At 40.9% G+C, this 16,652-nt stretch overlaps 1 protein-coding gene across 3 annotated transcripts in view; it reads right to left on the reverse strand.

The window, feature by feature from the left end:
• Positions 1–16,652, reverse strand: part of Kntc1 (kinetochore associated 1) — a 78,124-nt gene that overhangs the window by 49,226 nt on the left and 12,246 nt on the right. For all 3 annotated transcript variants that reach the window (XM_075979183.1, XM_075979177.1, XM_075979180.1), the window contains exons 8-21: positions 16,514–16,624; positions 14,367–14,457; positions 13,533–13,585; positions 13,163–13,278; positions 12,795–12,849; positions 11,835–11,933; positions 8,065–8,108; positions 7,891–7,956; positions 7,715–7,790; positions 3,947–4,072; positions 3,769–3,858; positions 2,442–2,495; positions 1,448–1,509; positions 190–301 (exon numbers count right to left, since the gene is read on the reverse strand). In XM_075979183.1, coding sequence (XP_075835298.1) covers positions 190–301; positions 1,448–1,509; positions 2,442–2,495; positions 3,769–3,858; positions 3,947–4,072; positions 7,715–7,790; positions 7,891–7,956; positions 8,065–8,108; positions 11,835–11,933; positions 12,795–12,849; positions 13,163–13,278; positions 13,533–13,585; positions 14,367–14,457; positions 16,514–16,624 — 1,155 coding nt within the window. The remainder of the gene's footprint in view (positions 1–189; positions 302–1,447; positions 1,510–2,441; positions 2,496–3,768; positions 3,859–3,946; positions 4,073–7,714; positions 7,791–7,890; positions 7,957–8,064; positions 8,109–11,834; positions 11,934–12,794; positions 12,850–13,162; positions 13,279–13,532; positions 13,586–14,366; positions 14,458–16,513; positions 16,625–16,652) is intronic.

A 16,652-nucleotide genomic window follows, 5' to 3' on the forward strand; every position in this document is an offset into this window, starting at 1 on the left:
AAATATGGCCTGCCATCATACCATAGCATGTCTCTGATCTGGAGAGATCTCCCCGGGACAGGCCACAGCCTATCAATCTGCAACACTCTACTACCCTGTCACACTTGACAGCCTGCTAGTCTCCTGTACTCAACCATCCATTGCAGAAGCTACAAAGCAATCAAGAAATTAAAATGCAGAATACATTACCCGATATCTAAGCCAAAGATACTGAGCACAAACAAGGTTTCCTTCCCTTAGCTGCATAAAAATATCTCTGAGAACATCTTCATTATTCAGAAATTCAATCCAAGAGCTACCACTGAGAAATCAGAGGGAAGAGGCAAGTCAGGAGTATAGAACGTACTTTCCATAATAGGTAGCATTATACATCTTAACCACTTGTTTTGAACATTTATTACTTAGTTGGGGTTAAGTGTACTAGGCACACATGTAGAGGTCAGAGGACAATATGCAGGAATTGATTCTCCCCCTCATCCTGTGGGCCTTAGGGATTGAATTCAAGCAGACACACTTGGCAAGTGCCTTGATCATCTTGCTGGCTCTAACTACTTCCCATTTTTAAATTATTTTATTTCATGTGTATGAATGTTTTGCCTGCATATATGTATCCACTCATGTGTGTGGTGCACTCGGAGGTCAGAGAAGGGAGTCTGATTCCCTGGAATTGGAGCTTTGAATTATTAAGAGCCACTATGTGGGTGCTGGGAACCAAACCCAGGTTCTCTACAGGAATAAGTGTAATTCATCAATGAGCAATCTCGCCACCTTATTTTTTGATTTAAAAAACAATTAGTAAAAATCAAAACAGATCTAAAAATTCCACAGCACAAAGTAAGTTTCCTCCCCAAATCTAGAGAACTCCTGTCACCTTCACTAACGACAGTGACTCTCCATGTAGGAACCCAGATCAGATAATCACAACATAAACAACCTGGAGAGATAGCTCAGTGGTTAAGAGCAATGGCTAGTCTTCCAGAGGATCCAAGTTTAATTCCCAGCACCCACATAGTGGTTCCTAACTGTCTATAACTCTAGTTCCAGGGGATCTGACACCATCACACAGACATACATGCAGGCAAAACAAAACAGTTTTATATATAAAACTTAAAAAAAAAAAAGGCAAAAGAATTGAGCCACCCTCAGCTACAGAGAAAGTTTTAGGCCAGCTTATAGGAGACCCTGTAAAAGAAAGAATTTCTTATGCAAAACAAACAAAAAATCCCAATGAAACAAATTTTGAATAACAAGTCATTAAATTAAGAGTCAGGCTGGGCGGTGGTGGCGCAAGCCTTTAATCCCAGCACTCGGGAGGCTGAGGCAGGTGGATCTCCATGAGTTTGAGGCCAGCCTGGTCTACAGAGTTTCAGGACAGGCTCCATAGCTACAGAGAAACTGTCTTGAAAAACCAAAAATAAACAACCAAAATAAAATAGAATGCACACACCTGAATTTCTCTGGTCCAAATGCTCCATAAAATGTTGTCAATTTTGAATGAGCCTTTAGCACCTAAAGAAAAGAATAATTTGATAATTTTAATAATGTATGTAGGCTGGTAAGATGGCTTGTCAAAAGGCACTTGCTATGTAAGCCTGGTAACCTGAGTTCAAACCCTGGAACCCACTTAAATATAGGAGAAATGAATGGACAAAATTGTCCATATGCATGCTACTGCACTTGTATTCATGCAAACACATACACACATGCGCATGGACACGCTCACATATGCACACATAGTGATGATATTGAAATTAAAAGTTTTAAATGCTATAAATAAGGCTACTACAGAAGCCCTGTATACACTGTCATTTTAACTCACGCTATGGCTCAATTCCCACCCACACAACTTTATTATTTAACATATCACCCACAAAATAATGAGGACATTTCTAGTCACAGTTCATTATAAAGACAAACGCATATACAGTGTGGGTGGGGTTTCTCACTTAATCATTTACATTTAAGGCATAACTTATCTGGATTATATTAAATACTTATTTTGAGAATTTAATAGTTTTTAACGTTTATTATACTGTCTGTGTGTGTGGAGGGGGAAGTGGGTGTATGTACCACAGCAAGCAGGGAACAGAGGACAATCTGTAGGAGTTGGTTCTGTCCTTCTAGTTTGTGGGTCTCAAGGACTGAACAGGGGTCTTCAAGCTTGGCACAAGCACTTTGACCCACTGAGCAATGTTGTCTGCCTTATTTTGGGAGATCAAATGCATGCATGCTCGAATGCATGCCCATATTGAGCATTTAGCAGCTACCGGGGGCTAGACAGAAATGCTTTATAGGGATTATTTGCTTTGACTCCAAACCCACCACCTTACTTGGGCCCCAATTTGTTCCTAAGGAAGTTGAGGTACTGAACAGTCACTCAATCTGCCTTGAAAAGAAAAACATCTTCACCCATGAATTAACCACCGGAGCAATGCCATTACCTCCATGAGGCCATCAGAATAGGTAGGCAGGGTTTTGTCTTCTTTCTTTAGGAGCTAAGCATGGAAGGAGACAAAGAGGACATGTTAAGACAGGAATGTACTGGGGATGGACCTCGTCAAACTACATGGTATATAGGTGAGAAAAAAAAAGGAAAAGAAACACAGGGAGACGGGCAACTCTTCATAAAGAAGGTAACTTTCTGTGACTTGACAGACAACATTATCTTTGAAAGTAAGTTGTATTTAAGACCAAAATAAAAGTAGTCTATTCTATGCAATGGTATTAAACAATAAAAAATTATTTATGGGACTCAGCAGTTAAAAGCATGTACTATTCTTTCTGAGTACTCCAACTTGGTTCAGTACCCAGAGGATCTTTTCTTGCCTCAGATGGAATCTACATTGACATGCACAGATACACACATAATTAAAAATAATAAAAAGAGCTGGGGGTGCTGATTCACACTTTGAATCCTAGTACTGTGATATAAAGTCAAACAAGTCTCTGAGCTCAAGGTCAGCCTGGTCTACACAGCAAAGGCTAGAAAAGTGAGATCCTGTCTCAAACATAAATAAAATGAAAATAGGGGCTGGAGAGATGGCTCAGAGGTTAAGAGCACTGCCTGCTCTTCCAAAGGTCTTGAGTTCAATTCCCAGCAACCACATGGTGGCTCACAACCATCTGTGATGAGATCTGGTGCCCTAATCTGGTCTGTAAGCATATATACAGACAGAATACTGTATATATAAATAAAGAAATAAATAAGTTAAAATAAAATGAAAATAAACCTTAAAGAGATGTTGCTAAAAATAATGCATATGAAAATTGCCCAAGTTGGGCAGTGGTGGTGCACAAACACCTTTAATCCCTGCACTTGGGAGGCAGATGTCTGAGTTTAAGGCCAGCCAGGTCTACAGAGTGAATCTAGGCCAGCCAGGTATACATATAAAAACTTGTTATGAAAAACCTAGATAGATAAATAGATAATAAATATCCAGAATTCACACTAAGTAGAAAAAGGAAGTAAATGAGTAGTTATTGGGGTGGTAGGGAGGGTCCAGAAAGAAATCACATAGGTCTCTAGAGCTCTAGAACATCTGTGTTGATGGATGTACACAGTTCAGCGAGTACACTAGGAACCTTGAAGCTGACATAGGTAAACTGTGTCTCATGGAAACTGTCTCATGGAAAAAGGTAACTTAAGGGAAGAAAAAAAGAGACATTTAAAGAAGAAAATCAAAACCTGAAGGACAAGAAAATATATTTGAGCTGAGAGAATTATCACACACAATTAAAGCCAAATTTTCCAAAAGGAAAACCACCTACCCTGGCTTTGGCATAACTGAGCATTTCCTGGGTGGTCTCATAGGTGATCCACTGGGCCTTGAGGCAGAAATTCACCACGAAGTCATCATCCTGTTTCAAACATGCCAGACAAAGGCAACTGAATAATGCTATGCAGCACATCGACCTGAAAACTCCACCTGATGATGGGAAAACACACCTGGATTTTGCAGAGATTCTCTTTAGCTTCTTCTACAAGCTGCTGCCATTTGGTCTGCTCACTGGTGTCCGAAGAAATCAAAGCCAGTTTCTCCAATATATCATTTGATTTGACCTTATAAACAAGCTATAACACAAACATGCCACATCTAGTCAGGATCTGAGCATGATGATGTTGTCTTGGGAAGCTAAGGAAAACAAACTAGCATGAAAGAGACTCCCCACTTGGCTCAGGAATGAGGTTTAAACAAGGCAGTCTTGATGGTCACAGCGGCACATGCCTTGGTCCCAGTACCTGGGAGACAGAGCAAGAGAGCAGGGAGATGTCTGTAAATTCATTACTACTTTGTCTATAGAGGGAGGTCCTTGCCAGCCAGGCTGCATAGTAAGACCTAGTCTCAAAAAAAAAAAAAAAAAAAAAAAACCAAAAAACAAAAAACAAAGAAGAGAAGGAAAAAGTTAATAAGTTAATTCTTATCTATCTGGAAGGCAAACCAGATGACTAGGAATTACAAAAAGCATTTTTTGATGTGTCTGTGGCCATGTCAGAGGTGCAGCAGGTGGCACTTGAGCTTCAGGAGTTTGACCCACCAGACACAAGGTAGTGAAAGGAACATCTCAAATAGGCAAAGCCCTGAGGGCTTCAGCTCCAAAATGTCTCTTGCTATTGCTGTGCCTTTACATGTTTAGCACTGTCATTTTTCTGTGGTATCTGGCATGTTATGAATAGGTGTTGGGGAATCCCCACGGCCTTTAATGGAGTGTGATTATCTCAAGGAAACAACCTATTCTACTGGACATTTTTACCTGTGAATTATTATGAAGATAATTTCCTCTTAAGCTATACTATTTAACTGAAGTGATGATTTTATACAACAGTGTTAGTTTAAATAGATTCCGATGACTAAGGATTTTTAACAAATGTAGGAAAGGATTATGATAGAAGTTAGTTTAGTGGGAAAATTAATATAGATAAAGGTAAGATATAGTGTTGCCCCTACCCATGATAAAGCAAGGCTGCAGAGAAGAAAAAAATAGAACCAAGGAACTATTACACAGCTAGGACTTAATGAGTTTCTGGAGGAGCTGTATAGACTGATTTAGGTTAATGATTAAGGAGAAAAAAGAATCAAGTCCCAGGAGATAGCACAAGTTCTTTTTGATATTGGGGAATGTGTTCATGGGTTTTGGTGTATAAGCATAGTAGCTTTAAAAAAAGCTTTAAACAATTGCCTTCATGTAACTAGAAAACAAAGAATTGAATGGTTAGTTAAGATAATTGGACCGAGCCAGGTGGTGGCGGTGCACGCCTTTAATCCCAGCACTTGGGAGGCAGAGGCAGGTGGATCTCTGTGAATTCGAGGTCAGCATGGTCTACAAGAGCTAGTTCCAGGACAGGCTCCAAAGCCACAGTGAAACCCTGTCTCAAAAAATTAAAAAAAAAAAAAGATTATTGGACTAAACTCTATGAAAATTGAAACTAATAACCTGTTTTTCTAGCAATTATATAAACCCATGTAAAGCCGGGCAGTGGTGGCACGCACTTTTAATCCCAGCACTTGGGAGGCAGAGGCAGGTGGATCTCTGTGAGTTTGAGCCCAGTCTGGTCTACAAAAGCTAGTTCTGAGAATGGCCCCCAAAGCTACAGAGAAACCCTGTCTCAAAAACAACAACAAAAAACAAAAATGACTACCACAACAAAAAGCCATGTATGGCTGAAAGGCTCCTGATCTATGAGAAGTCTAAAACATAAATGTTTAACTGTGGGGGGCTGGAGAGATGGCTCAGTGGTTAAGAGCATTGCCTGCTCTTCCAAAGGTCCTGAGTTCAATTCCCAGCAACCACATGGTGGCTCACAAGCATCTGTAATGAGGTCTGGTGCCCTCTTCTGGCCTACAGACATACACACAGACAGAATATTGTATACATAATAAATAAATATTAAAAAAAAATGTTTAACTGTGTGTGGGTTCTTAGAGATAACTTGTTTTCTACCTGTAATACAAAAAATGGTTTATCATGTAAGGGAAATGGGAAATATGATTTTTTTTAAAAAATATTTATTTATTTATTATGTATACAATATTCTATCTGTGTGTATGATTGCAGGCCAGAAGAGGACACCAGATCCCATTACAGATGGTTATGAGCCACCATGTGGTTGCTGGGAATTGAACTCAGGACCTTTGGAAGAATAGGCAATGCTCTTAACCTCTGAGCCATCTCTCCAGCCCCTGAAACATGATTTTTTTAACTTGTATTCATTATAATTATCACTTAAAAAATGAAGGTAACCATATTGTAATTCTTCTATTGCTTGAAAGATTTTGCTGGGTATAAAGCTGTAAGAAACAAAATGAAGAAATGAGAAGGAAGACATCAGGAAGTTGTGAGATGGAAGACATCATCAGGAAATAGAAGAAGGGAAACACTAGGGTAGACGAACAGAACAGAAAAATAGAGTAGAACAAGCAACAGAGATAATAGTGAAATGGTCCTCAGAGTCCTCGTGTGTCTGTTTGTCTGCCCAGTGGTGTATCTGCTCTGCATCTCCTCATCACTTTTCTGGCCTGCAGGCCTGCCCTTCATCAGCACCCGAGGTCAGAACCTGACATGTCGGAGGTGTGTGTGTGTGTGTGTTTCCCTTTTTCACTGGCCCCAGAGAATTAAGGTGTTTTTTTGTTGTTGTTGTTGTTTTGTTTTTTTTTCAAGACAGGGTTTCTCTGTAGCTCTGTAGCCTGTCCTAGAACTAACTGTTGTAAACCAGGCTGGCTTCGAACTCACAGAGATCTGCCTGCCTCTGCCTCCCGAGTGCTGGGATTAAACGGCCCAGCAAGAATTAAATTTTGCCCAGCTTACCAGTCCCAGAGAATTAAGTTTTGCTCTCCCAGATAGAAAAGTCAATCGAATGATTAGTCCACCGACTGTATGGCTCCCTCAGTTCCTGAGCAGCTAGAGGCTAGTCCTTCTAGCAGCATTATTGAATCCTTCATAGAAACTTGACAAGACGTGTTCACAGAACTTTATTCAAGCTAAGACACAAACTCAATCTAATTTAAATGTCCATTGGCAGATAGGTAAATCAGTAAAATATGGTCTACACCCAAGTAAGGAGCCTTAGAAAAGAAGCCAATCCTGTCACTGACAGCATGGACCAAACTATAGGACATCATGCTGAGTGACACAATCCAGGCACAGGAAGATGATGCACAGCTCAAATCAGCAGAGCTCACAGGAACAAAGCTAAGATGCGGCTTATGAGAGGGGCAGATGAGTGGGGTTTCCCAAAGGGGCTGGTCTTCCAGTAAACACAGGACGGGGAAGTTTCAGAGATCTAGTAAGTCATGTGATTGACACACATGGAAAATGTGTCTTTCAAATTGCTACAAGAATACTTTATCACAGTTTTTCTTTTGATATGGTCTCTCTTCAGTGCTATCTCTTTGTCTCACTATGTAGACCAGGCTGACCTAGAGCTCAGAGACCCGCCTGACTCTGTCTCTCCCAGTGCTGATATTAGAGGCCGTGTCATGGCGCCCACCACCCCAGCCCACTCAGATCCCCTATAACTGGAGTTACAGTCAGTTGTTAGTCACTGTATGGGTACTGGGAATTGAATCCTGGTCCTCTGCAAGAACCAGTGCTCTTAACCACTGAGCCATCTCTCCAACCTTGTTTTAAATAATTCAAATAAGACCCTTCTGCATCTCCTGAGCCTCTAGTACCAAGAAATGTCTGCCCAAGAACAACTGAACAAATGAATGCTTACCTCAACATCCAGTCCAAACTGGATGGCAAAGCTCTCAGCTTCAGCAAATTGGTGCTTGTGAAGTAATCGGCTCAGTCTGAAGAGTTGGAAGAAATTTCACCAGATGCCTATCCATCAGGGAGTTTAATTTTCTCATTAAAGGACAAATAAGGCTTTAAAAAAAAATGAGAAGTTACCTGTTTTCTGGTAATACTTCTGTAAGGTACCTAAGTACTAAATCAGAGACGGAGTCTTCAGACAGGCTGAAAGAAACACATTGCATTGTGAGTGCCGCTGCCACCCGACATTCACAAGTAAATTCTAATTCTGCTGCTATGTAATGATTATCTGATAAACAGAGCATGACCTACTTAAAGTCGTTCTTGTGAATTCCTTCCAGAAGATATACAGTATCCTACAATTTAAAAAAAGCAAAATATCAAAATGATTAAAATTACAATGTAAAGACAACCAGGAACTTTATTAGAATAAACAAATGGTTCAGGCAAGAATTATACATCCGTGGATTCTTAATATCACTGGGGAAAAACTGGGGAAAAAGATTTCCTCCTGGTCTGGAAGCCATGCCACATACAAGAACTAATGGTAACAGAAAGGGCTGCTCACAGGACGAGACCTGGAGGGGCTGTCTTCAGCAAGGGACAAGGCCTAACAGGTAGGATAAGGACCTCAACTTGCTGCATTGAGACATGTGATCTGTGTAGCTTTTTGCCAAAAGATCTTATAAAAATCAAATCAAAATGAAGCAAACAGACAAATCTAGAGGCAAATGTTACAACAGGCTGGGACTTAAAAACTGTCAGTATCGCACAAGACAGAAAGGGCTAGGGAATCACTTCCTGCAGGTGATAACCAAATTCAAGACCTGAGCTTGGATTAGATCCTAGATAAGGAGAAAAGGAGTTCCAGACAGCCTCCAGGGGCTGGCAAGATGGCTCTGTGGACCTGTGTTAGATTCCCAGAATCCACACTAAGCAGAGAATGGACTTCCACAAGTTGTCCTCTCACCTCCAAAGGGGCACTGCCCCCACACAAAATGAATAAGTAGTGAAAGCTCTAGAGTAATTGGTAAAATACTAGTTTAAAAGGTTTGTCTCCTAATAATTTTGTATTAATGTTACATTTCCTAGCACAACAAACTCAGTGTATTAGAATGTTTGGGTCAGGGTCACATCTAACCCAGAATGGCTTGGAATTCGCTGTGTAGCTGAGAATGACCTTGAATGTTTGAACCTCCTGTTTCAAAGTGCCCGGATATGCAATGCCCAGTTTGTGAATGTCGACAGGCCTGTACAACCACACTCTGCAGAACTGTCTTATTCTTATCTTTTCCATGTATTTATTTAGAATGTGCCTGTAATGCATGCTACAGTGCAAGATATATATAGTATCTTAACCATAAGTGGAGGTCAGAGGACACAGGTGTCGATTCTTTCCTTCATCATGTGGGCACAAGACTCAGGTTATCAGATGTGGCGACAAGCAACTTCACCACTAAACTATCATACAAGCCTTAAAAATAGCCTTATTCTTTTTTCTCTACATTTTAAAAAATCTACATTTTATCTTATTTTATATGTGTTTGAATGTGTGTATGTGCACATGTAGATGCATGGGCCTGAACATCAAAAGATGGTGTTGGATAATCTGGACCTGGAGTTACAGGTGATAATGAGCTAAAATGTGAGTGCTGGGAACCAAATTCAGGTCCTCTACAAGAGCAGCACGCATGCTCAATCACTGAGACATCTCATTTTTCCAGGCCCCAAGAATAATGTTATTTATGTGGGTGCTGGGAATCAAACATGGGTCCTCTGGAAAAGAACCTAGTGCTCTTAATCTCTGAGCTATCTCTCCAATCCTATAGCTTTATTTATTTATTTATTTTTTTTGGTTTTTCGAGACAGGGTTTCTCTGTGGTTTCGGAGCCTGTCCTGGAACTAGCTCTTGTAGACCAGGTTGGTCTCGAACTCACAGAGATCCGCCTGCCTCTGCCTCCCGAGTGCTGGGATTAAAGGCGTGCGCCACCACCGCCCGGCTAGCTTTATTCTTAAAAGATATTAAAGAACTTAGAAGAGAAAGGTCAAAAAGTATACAAGTTCCAAAATGTATGAGAAAATATAGCATAGTTGTGTATATGTCTATATAAAAAGAGATGCAATAAATATACTAAAATGTCTTTTAAAAAGTATAACAATAAATGAGTTTGGCTCACACAACTTTAATCCCAGCACCAAGGAGGCAAAGGCAGGTGAATCTTTGTGAGTTTCAGGCTAGTCTGGTCTACATATAAAATTCTAGGACAGCTAGGGCTATACAGAGAGACACTATATCAAAAAATAAAAACAGGGCTGGAGAGATGGCTCAGAGGTTAAGAGCACTGTCTGCTCTTCCAGAGGTCCTCAGTTCAATTCCCAACAACCACATGGTGGCTCACAATCATCTATGAGATCTGGTGCCCTCTTCTGGTGAGCAGACATATATGCAGACAGAACATTGTATACATAATAAATAAATAAATTTTAAAAAAGGTGTCTGTTCTTGAGTCCCCACTAAATTAAAAAAAAAAAACTGAGCTAAAAGAGGCCCACACATCCTCAGATTTTTTAAAAAAATAAAAAAAAATCAGAATTTAAAAATATAAATACGGGCTGGAGAGATGGCTCGGTGGTTAAGAGCATTGCCTGCTCTTCCAAAGGTCATGAGTTCAATTCCCAGCAACCACGTGATGGCTCACAACCACCTGTAATGAGGTCTGGTGCCCTCTCTGGCCTGTAGACATACATACAGATAGACTATTGTATACATAATAAGTAAATAAATATTTTATATATATAAATACTATACACATGGCATGAGTGCTACATATTCATAATTTTTAAGGTAAAAGGAAATCATAAGTTCACTATCCTGATTTGATTTTTTTTTTTTTTAATTCAAGACAGGGTTTCTGTGTTTAGCTTTGGTGCCTGTCCTGTAACTAACTCTTATAGACCAGGCTGGCCTCGAACTCACAGAGAACTACTTGCCTCTGCCTCCCAAGCGCTGAAATTAAAGGCGTGTGCCACCACCACCAAGCCCTGATTTCATCTTTATAGACTTTGTAAGTGTACTGACTTGGCACACTCCACTCCACAAACTTTCAGAATTAAAATAACAAGTAAACTCACTACTGCTGTGAAAACTCATCAATGGTTCTGGCAAGATAAGAAGAACATGAAAAGTTGAAGAAGGACTAGAGACAGCTCAGAGATGGGGAGTGTACTGCTCTTGCAGAGGACTCACACCCAGGGCTCACAACTGCCTGTAACTCTGTGCCTGGTGATCTGACACTGCTCATGCACATACTCACCCACAGACACACAATTAAAAAGAGTACAAATACTTTTTTGTTGTTGTTGTTTGTTTTGTTTTTCAAGACAGGGTTTCTCTGTAGTTTTGGAGCCTGTCCTGGAATTAGCTCACATAGACCAGGCTGGTTTCGAACTCACAGAGATCCGCCTGTCTCTGCCTCCCAAGTGCTGGGAAAGCAGAATAGCAGGTGAATGGGAGTTTGATCTTAATTTTTGTGAAGACTGAGTTGGGACTCGGAGTAGCTGTCATTATGAACGTAAGTAAACACTAGAGATCAGACCAGGTATTGAACTCAGTTCCACTCATGCTTTTTTCTTTTTTTTAATATTTATTTATTATGTATACAATATTTTGTTTGTGTGTATGCCTGAAGGCCAGAAGATGGCACCAGACCTCATTACAGATGGTTGTGAGCCACCATGTGGTTGCTGGGAATTGAACTCATGACCTTTGGAAGAGCAGGCAATGCTCTTAACCTCTGAGCCATCTCTCCAGCCCCCACTCATGCTTTTCTTTTTTTTTTAAATAATTTATTTATTTTTATTTTATTTGCATTGGTGTTTTGCCTGCATGTATGTCTATCTGAGGGTGTCAGATCTTGGAGTTACCGACAGCTGTTGACTGCCATGGGGGTGCTGGGAATTGAACCTGGGTCCTCTGGAAGAGCAGTCAGAACTCTTAACCACAGAGCAATCTCTCCAGCCCCTCACTCATGCTTTCCTTACTCATAAAAATTAATAACGAAAATTATAGTAAAGCAACATACCGTGCTAATTCCTGTTTGAACTAAAGAAGAAACACTAGATACTTCCAAAGAGTACAATATTTCCATCGTAGGCAAAGAATAAATGATGAGGTTTCTCATCTACGAGAAATGCAGACAGTTCAGGGAGTTAATGCAAACCTATCAGCACAAGTCAGCCCACCCCTGTCAGGAGAGCTACTAAAGCATCCTGTACAGAGCTAAACACAAACCACAACCCTCTCTTACTACTTAAGTAGATCTGCCATTGTCATAATTTAAATGCTACACACAAACTGTGTTCTTTAAGAAACGGAAAGAAAACAATGCTCTAGCCCATCTCCCCATCTGCTGAATGGAATCAGGCACATAAAGCCCTTGAGTTAATTCTGCAGTGCTACACTGTCTCAACAGCCATCTCACCAAATGCATTCTCTTCTGTCCCCTTTTCTCTTCCCCGTCTCTGCCATCCCATTTGTTCTCTTTCAGGTTTAGAGACTAAACTCAGTGCCTTACCTACACTAGGCAGCTACTCTTTCATTTACAGCCCTTGACTTTTGATATAGGGACTTGCTTGGGTTATCCCAGACTAGCCTTGAACAAATGATCTTGCTGTCTCAGCCTCCAGAATCCTACAGCTACTGGTGGGAGATCACACACTGAGCTCAAGTAAGTTCAATTATTTTTGATTCCTAAAATATTGTTTGAAATTAAGAGCCAAGATTTTCATACACTCTTTGAAAAATAGAACTCTGTTCTGCAGGTTTATTTCTAGTCTGACAAAGTCTATGTGCATGCCAATTTAGTACGCTGTGAGCATTGCTTGACATTTTCTCTCTGCAATGCAGGTAGACCTTCAGTTGTGACCATGCCACCTCAGTCTGCAGAGCAGTTGGGAATACAAGTCTGAGCCATCAAAACTGGCTAGTAATTGTGATTTCCAACTCATAAACTAGACAGGTATGAAGTAGAGTCTCCCAGTACCTTCTCCTTAGTTGTAGTCGTCAGAGTGACTAATTTGAGGTTTGCAATCCCTTGCCTAAAAGAGAAGAAAAATCAAAGTTATGCAAGCTTGGCAGGTTGCTAAGCATAAGCTAAGGTAAAGTGATCATCGCACAGAAAGGTTAATCAGGGACTATGGATTCTGTTTTGACAGATCCTGTTCTACCATAATTATGTAGAAACATATTATCTATCTGTGCCAAATAGGAACCGGCAGATAATGAATTGGTCCTTCCTCTCCCAGACTATTTCAGATGTGGTTCCAAACACAAATCCTAATAAATGATCTGAATAAAGCTGGACAGGAAACCTGGTGCTACGAAAACCACTACTAGCCAGTCTCAACATACCAGGTGACTGATGAGGGAGAATCCGCTTCTGTGGTGAGAAGAAACTGCTCTATGGGAAGAGAGGGCCAGTTCCACACAGGAGTGAGAGTGTAAGCGTCCCACAAGCTTAGCACGTTCTAGAGAAATAGAACTTGGTTAAACATCTTTACATCTCAAACTGTAGGTATAGCTCTTGAAGCACTGCACACACAGAGGAATCCACCCCAACTAACATCCTTGTCGAACATTTTTATTAAGAGACATATTATCGGGTGCAAGATGGAGCTCAGGGGTGAACACTTGTGTGGCATTATATCAATGAGGTTGTGAGCTGACTCCCTAGTGTAAAGACGCTGACAACAAAAAGTGGTCATAGTGAATGAAAACATACAGCAGTATCGAGCACAAAAAGCAGGTTGTCGATCAGCTGAAAGGACTTTACACCTGAAAGAGAAAGGGACATGTCTAAGGATTTTATTTCACTAGGACCCTGTTTGAGCTGTAAGCTAACTACTGTCTTCACAAATAGACAGAACTACATTTAAATGAAGTTCCCATTTTCATCTATTGCTGCTTCAGTTTTGGCTTTTGTTCTTGTTACTTTTGTTTCAAGGCGACCGATAAAACTCGAAGTCTCTTTAAAGGTAACAATTGGAATTCTTCAGGAATGCGCAGAGAATCACCAAGCTAATCAGGCTCGGTTCACTGTGACAATAACAAAATGGTGGGAAAGATGGCTCAGTGCATAAAAGCACTTGCCAAGCCTGCAAACCTGAGCTCAATCCCAAGGACCCACAAGGTGAAAGGAGAGAACTGACACCCAGTTTTCCTTTGATCTCCATACATACATTAAAGTAATCAAATTTGTACACATAATGTACAAACTAAACACATGTAATGAAGAAAAACAAAGTAAAAATGGGCCAGAGGAGCTGCAGAATGGTCAGCAGGAAAAGGCTACGGCACCAAGTCTGATGACTGCGATCCAGCCCTAGAACACACACACAAACACACACACACACACACACACACACACCATTCAAACTCCAGCAGCACATACATTATGTATGGCAGTACAGGCATAGGCATATACTCCTAGTACTCTAGGAGTGAAGGATGGAGTATCAGAAGTTTAAGGTCAGCCTCAGCTACAAAGCAAATATGAGTCCAGCCTAAACACATCTAAATGTGGCAACAGAAAGTAGCGTCAGTGGCTTATCTTTACCTTTAATAATCTCTGTGTCCACAAAGTTCTTAAGGGACATTTTCTTGGTAGAATCTAGTTCCCATTTTGAGAATGCACAGCTACCAGTTCCCTGGAAAAGAGAAAACAGTACATCAGCTGGAAATCCTAACCCCGAAGCTCCAAGAATTGCACAAAGCAGATGCACATGAGCTGCACACATTCTGAGTTCAAGTACATGTGTGTATGTGGCTGCGGGGGTGGGAGGTGGGGAATACTAGAGTGCGAGCCTCCAGGGGTTTAATCAAAGCTAAGCAAGCCTCTCCTACTATGCTATATCCCCAGCCATTTTTATTTCAGGCAGTGTCTTGCTAAGTTGCCCAGGCTGGCCTCAAACTCAAGATTCTCCTGTCTAAACCTCCTAACCAGACAGGTCTGTAGGCTAGGTTTGCAGGCACAGGCTAACACCCAGCTCCAAGGAGCTTTTATCTGGATTTCTCTCTTAGCTCAAGAACAGATTGAAGAGATGCTCAGTGGTTAAGAGAGCTTGCTGTTCTTCCAGAGGACCCGAGTTCATTTGCCAGCATCCACTAACAATGGTCCACAATTGCCTGTACCTCAACTCCAAGGGATCTGACACCCTCCTAGGAATTTGGCCGGCACCCAAACTCACATGACATACACATATAAAAAAATAAAATTAGAACAGACTGAGAAGAACAGTGAGATGTTCATATTTATTGTTATCTCTTGAATATTTGAGTATACATATTCAAACATTTCACCCCAAAGGAAAAAAACCTATTTCGACATTATAAGTATAGACTTTGTCTAGAAAGGAAAGAAGAAAGGAAGGAATAAAGGAAGAAAGGAAAGAAGGAAGGAAGGAAGGAAGGTAGAAAGGAAGGAAGGAAGGAAGGAAGGAAGGAAGGAAGGAAGGAAGGAAGGAAGAAAGGTAGGAAGGAAGGAAGATGGAAAGTTGGGCAGCAGTGGCACACACTTTTAATCCCAGCACTCAGGAGGCAGAGGCAGGCAAATCTCTGAGTTCGAAACCAGCCTGGTCTTACAGAACATGCTCCAGGATAGTCAGGGCTACACAGAGAAACCCTGCCTTGGAAAAAAAAAGTTGGTCCTAGTTGTGCATGCCTTCAATCCCAGTGCTGGAAGGCGGAGTCAGGAGAATCTCCTGACAGATCTTTCATGGTCATCCAATTTTAAAACAATACGCCAGGCATGGTGGCACAAGCCTTTAATCCCAGGACAGGCACCAAAACTACACAGAGAAACCTTGTCTCAAAAAAACAAAACAAAACAACAAAAATAAAACAGCAATCCTTGAATAGTATTTTAAGAGTATTATAGGAGCACATCCAGTGTATGCGCTTGCTTTGGCAGCACATTTACACAGGTTAGCATGGCTCCTGTCCAAGAATGGCAAGCAAATTTATGAAGCGGCCCAATACAAAGAGAGAAGGGGGCTAAAATGTCAGATTTGAATCTGAGATTAACACTCAGTGACACAGTCACGGGTGCTGCTCTCCCTGTAGAGCCTTTTGACTCTGTTTATATGCTGAAAGAAATGTTGACACATGCTGGGGGAACAAGACCTTGCCTGATCAAAACAAAACTGATGGCAAAGTGGTGCTCACCTTAGACCCAGCAACAGAGAGGCAAAGGGTTGGTGGATCTCTAAGTTCAAGGCCAGCCTAGTCTTTTTCGTGAGTTCTAAGCCAGCCAGGGCTGCAAGAGTGAGACCTTGACCCAAAAAAAGGAAAGAAAATCTCAGGGAGAGACTAGGGAAAAATCAATACCCGATGATCTAATATAGGAATTTTATTTAGCTAATTTTAAAACCATAACCACCCTCCTCCCATTTTGTGGAGAAAGGGCGATGGGATTAAAGTTGTGTTCCACCATGCCTGGCTTATTTCTTTTGATAAAGATTTATTTACTTATTTTTACTTAGGATTTCTGTGTATATGCACAGGTACCCAAGGCCATAAGAGGGTGAGAACTCTTGGAACTGAGTTACAGGCATTTGTGAGCCTTACAATGTAGGAGCTAGGAATCAATCTCCGGTCTTCCTCAAGAGCCTCTAGCCCTGATTTCTCTGTTCTTGTCACATTGCAAATTAATTTGTACTTCACTACAAAGAGCATTTTATGCAAAAGCAAAGTTTAGAGAATTACCCCAATTATCACAGCAGTCTCATTTGCAAACTCTCCAGCCACAAGATTAAGACAACCATGACTGTGGTAATTTTCAGTAGAAATAAAACTACACTTGAATTGTCCTTGCAACTGCAAAATTAAAAAAAAATTAGAATAC

This window comes from Microtus pennsylvanicus, chromosome 1, assembly GCF_037038515.1.
Source record: "Microtus pennsylvanicus isolate mMicPen1 chromosome 1, mMicPen1.hap1, whole genome shotgun sequence".
Taxonomy (NCBI): Eukaryota; Metazoa; Chordata; class Mammalia; order Rodentia; family Cricetidae; genus Microtus; species Microtus pennsylvanicus.